Source organism: Tupaia chinensis, unplaced genomic scaffold, assembly GCF_000334495.1.
Source record: "Tupaia chinensis unplaced genomic scaffold, TupChi_1.0 Scaffold000226_1, whole genome shotgun sequence".
In the NCBI taxonomy this organism is placed as follows: domain Eukaryota; kingdom Metazoa; phylum Chordata; class Mammalia; order Scandentia; family Tupaiidae; genus Tupaia; species Tupaia belangeri.
The window spans coordinates 6708853-6713321 of record NW_006159701.1 but is presented as its reverse complement, the minus strand read 5'-3'; the positions used below and the strand labels follow the sequence as shown (position 1 = coordinate 6713321).

At 42.9% G+C, this 4469-nt stretch overlaps 1 protein-coding gene across 1 annotated transcript in view; it reads right to left on the bottom strand.

Moving 5' to 3' along the window:
- DEPDC5 (DEP domain containing 5, GATOR1 subcomplex subunit) overlaps positions 1 to 4469 on the bottom strand; it is a 141116-nt gene that overhangs the window by 72773 nt on the left and 63874 nt on the right. Inside the window, exon 22 of the mRNA XM_006147962.3 lies at positions 173 to 376. Coding sequence (XP_006148024.1) covers positions 173 to 376 — 204 coding nt within the window. The remainder of the gene's footprint in view (positions 1 to 172; positions 377 to 4469) is intronic.

Genomic DNA, 4469 nt, shown 5'->3' with positions numbered 1-4469 from the left:
GTGTTCGTCATTTTGGTTAATTACTGGAAGATGGCGGTTCCGGCCAAAAGCTACTGTCATCTTCTTGAGGACAGAACACAGATCAAGAAGGACAGGCTAGGACAAATGGTGAATTTGGAAAAAAAAAATTTTTGTTTTTCTAGTTGTCAGAGACCCTGAGCACTCAACTCACCTACAGGAAAAGTGTGCATCCAGCGCCTCCTGTTGGACGTGAGCTTCATGGGCATTCGCGAGGGGGCAAAGGGGTTGATCAGTGCACGCTGGGGTGTGTATCCACCAGGTCGGACGTGTAGCATGGATTCTGCACTGCCTACGTGGAACCTCCCTGGTGCGCTGGAGTCTCGCTGCGGTGGCTCCATCATGTTCTCCAGGACATCTGCCAATGAGCATGGAGTTGAAGCACAAAGAGAAAGCACAAGGCCACCATGAATCCAGACCTGAGTGGTTGATCAACTAAGGCCGATAGAAATCTGGGACACCATCAATGTCAGGGAGTGCGAGAAATGGGCAAAATTGCCAGCTATAAAGAAATGACTTATTTTTGGGTTTATTTACTTTTTAAATATTTGGGAGAAGGGGGTCCTGATTCCTAAAATGACTGGCCCAACAACGCCAATAACCCAAACCTGATAAAGGACCACATATTGCCCACAGACTCTGGACTTCGGGCTAGATACAATGACTGAATGATGGCACTTGAGTTAATTCCCTTAGGAGCAGGGTAAGTATATTCTGTAGGTGGGAGAAACAATAAAAATAGATCTCTGGATACAGCTGTGGTGGCGCAGATGCTAACAAACTGATCTGCAGTGCTGGAAGCCACAGTGCCAACTGCAGGTTCGGATCCCAAGTCGACCCGAAACACACTGAGCGCAACACGTTCAAGATGCTGACTGGCTAGAAGGGCTGGAGGAAAGGGATCACAGTGTGATGAGACTGAGGAGGGCGCCTGTCTCTTGGTCTCTCTCATGCTCTCTCTGATGAAAGAAACATGGTAAACCTAAAATAAATAAATACACATATATTATATATGTACATATATATTGTGTGCGTGTGTATATGTGTGTGTGGGGGGGGGGTTGGGGGATGGATGTAGGTGTGTATGCCTAGAAGATGGAGTGGTAGTTAAGGAGCTGGATCCTACATGGTTGACTTCACAGTTCAAGTCCCAGACCCAGTGGCTTGAAAATCACTCCAGGCAGGTGGCATAGAAGTTAAGGGTGCTAGATTGCCATATGGCTGACCGTGGTTTGAGTCCCAGACCTGGCGGCTCACTTTCTTGTTCTCTCTCTCTCTCTCTCTCTCTCACACACACACACATACACACACACACACACACACACACTGTGTGCCTCTCTGGTTGAATTAAAATAAAGTTAAATAAAATAATTCTTTAAAAAAAAAAAAAGGAAAAGAAAAAGAAAGTAACTCCAAGCACAAGTGTGTACATGCCTAAAATCCTGAGAGGAGAGCAGAAGAGAAAGGATTGTGGCATGGCCATCCTCTCGAGGGATGATTTCTCACTTTCACTCCCTGTGTCTTTTTCCAACTTTCTCCAGCAAGGATAGGTGCTCCGGAGATTTTTCTAAAAGTCTTAAAAAAAAAAAAAAAAAGTAGGGACCAGCAGATAGCATAATGGTTATTTTGCTGGATTCCCACATAACTAACCATGGTCTGAGTCCGGGACCTGGTGGCTTGAAACTCGTGCTGGGAGCATGTGCATGCGAGCCCAAAATCCCGAGAGAATGGAGGAGGAGTTGTGATGTGGCTGTCCCCCTGGGGGTATTATTTCTCACTTTCTGTCTCTGTCTCTCTCTGTCTCTCTGGCAGGTGCATGCACCCTGTAACAAAAATCTCTCAAAAGAAAAAAAAATGTATATGCGTGTGTGCATATATTTGTGTGTGTGTGTGTGTGTGTGTGTGTATTAAGGTTAATGTATATATACATTATATAGGATATTTAACGTATAATTATATACATGTATATAAAGTGTATATAACGTACATAATATAATGTGTGTATATAATCATATGTGTGTAACCCCTTCTCCGCTATCCTCCTTTTGGAATTTTGGGGTCACACACACAAGCACCTGGCGTGTTTTTCAAGCCACTGGATCCAGGACTCTAATAGCACAGTCAACCGTGTGGGATCCAGCACCTTAATCCCACATCACCTGCTGGCCCATAATATTTAAACCCAGCTGACCTCTTCAGTGCCTGGTATGGAGCTAGAGTCCGCACACTGGACAACTGAGAGGATCAAATGAAACCCAAAACCAACTTCCCTTGTGTGTTTTTCATGTTCATTAAGTAACCATTCCAATTAGAAAGTGGGTTCAGGGCCAGTCAGTGGCACGGTGGTTAAGGAGGCTGGGTCCTACATGGGGCACTGACAACATGGTTCAAATACCAGACCTGGAAGCTTGGAAACACGTCGGAAGTATATGTGCGCATGCCCCAAAATCCAAGAGGAGAACAGAGGAGAAGGGACTGCAGTGTGGCCACCCCACCTGGGAAATAATTTCTCACTTTCTCTCTCTCTCTGTCTCTGGCAAGCATATGCATCCTATGGCAAATTTTTAAAAAAGGAGGAAAATAAAGTGGGTCCAGCAGATGCAAACTCCATGGCATGGGAATGTGCCTTGTCCACTGTCATCTGCTCACTGCCTAGCACAGAACGTCCCTGTAAATCATTCTTCATTCCTCGAGTTGATATGCATGCCAGAAGGGCACGTTCGGTTCTCCCTGAAAGCTGTATTTCTCATCGTAAATTAATGAATTCATGCTCTGATTTACCACATTAAAAATAATATGACCTAGTTAGTTATTGAAAGATAACACACTTTTAAAAAAAAGATGAGTACATGCTTTAAAAAGGATGAAAAATAGGACTAAGGGATAAAGTAGGTCAAAAATATGTGTAAGGGAAATGTTTCTTATGGGTGGGTAGGTAGGTTAGAAATCTCAATTATAACAAAGAAACAAACAAAAAAAAGCCTGTAAAGTTTATTGTCTTACAAAATTACAGTGAATTATTTTTTGGTTCTTCCAAAACAACTTACAAATACTATTGAATTCAATTCCACTATTCAGATGATTATTTTTAAAAACTTGTTTTCGAAGCTACTGTATTGAGCCAGCAGATGGTGTAGAGGTTAAGGAGCTAGATCCCACATAGCTGTCATTATGGTTTGAGTCCCAGACCCAGTGACTTGAAAATCACACAAGGCACATGTGTGTGCGTGCCCCAAATCCCAGGAGAATGAAGGAGAAAGGACTGCAGCATGGCCACTCTCTCTGAAGGATGATTTCTCACTTTCCTCTCTCTCTCTCTCTCTCTCTCTCTCTGGCGAGTGCATATGTCATATGGGGGCGGGAAGCTACTATATTAAGAGCAACACTTAAGGCCTACAGGTGACATGGTATTTCAGGTGCTGGAGTTCCCCATGGCCGACTGTGGTTCGATTCCCGACCTGGGTGGCTTGCTTCCTCACTCTCACTTTCTCTATCTCTCTGGTCAAACTGAATAATTAATAATAATAATTAATAAAATTAAATAAATAATTCCTTAAAAAAAAAAAAAAAGAAAGAAAAAGAGCAATTATCTTCCCAGAGGAGACCTGGCTTTTAGAATAACAGAATTTTACTTTTCTTTTAAAATTTTTTCCACATAACATATGCACTCTTCAGAGAGAGATGGAGAGAAGGAAAGTGAGAAATCACCCCCCATGGGAGGGATGGCCACCTGCAATTTCTCCTCCATTCTCCTTTTGGGATTTGAGGTACTCACACACACATGCTCCTAGTGGGTTTTTCAAATCATCAGGACCAGGACTCAAATTGTAGGGTCAGCCACATAGGACCCAATGCCTTGACCACTGCGCCACCTGCTGGTCCCAGAATAACAGATTTTTAAAGGGCTAACATTAAATTTACCTCTTGTTATGAACCCTTTTAAGAATATTTTCAGCATGGAGTCAGAATACTTAAAAATGGTGGTAAAAGTACTAGACATGGGGGCCAGCGGGTGGCATGGTGGTTAAGGCGCTGGACACTCCCACATGGTCAACCACGGTTCGAGTCCTGGACCTGGTGGCTTGCTTCCTCACTTTCCCTCTCTTTCTCTCTGTGTCTCTCTGGTCAGATTAAAATAAATAAATGAATGAATAAATAAATAAAATTAATTTTAAAAAAAAGTACTAGACATGGCTGATCATGGTTCAAGTCCCGAACCTGATGGCTTGCTTTCGTTCTCTCTCTCTGGTCAAACTGAAGAATAATAATAAATAAAGTTTTTTAAAAAGAATATTTTTGGGGGCCAGCAGGTGGCATGGTGGTTAAAGGTGCTGGATTCCCACACGGTAAACCGCAGTTCGAATCCCAGACCTGGTGGCTGGCTTTATCACTTTCCCTTTCTCTCTCTCTGTCTCTCTCTGGTCAAATTACAAAATAATAATATTAAATGG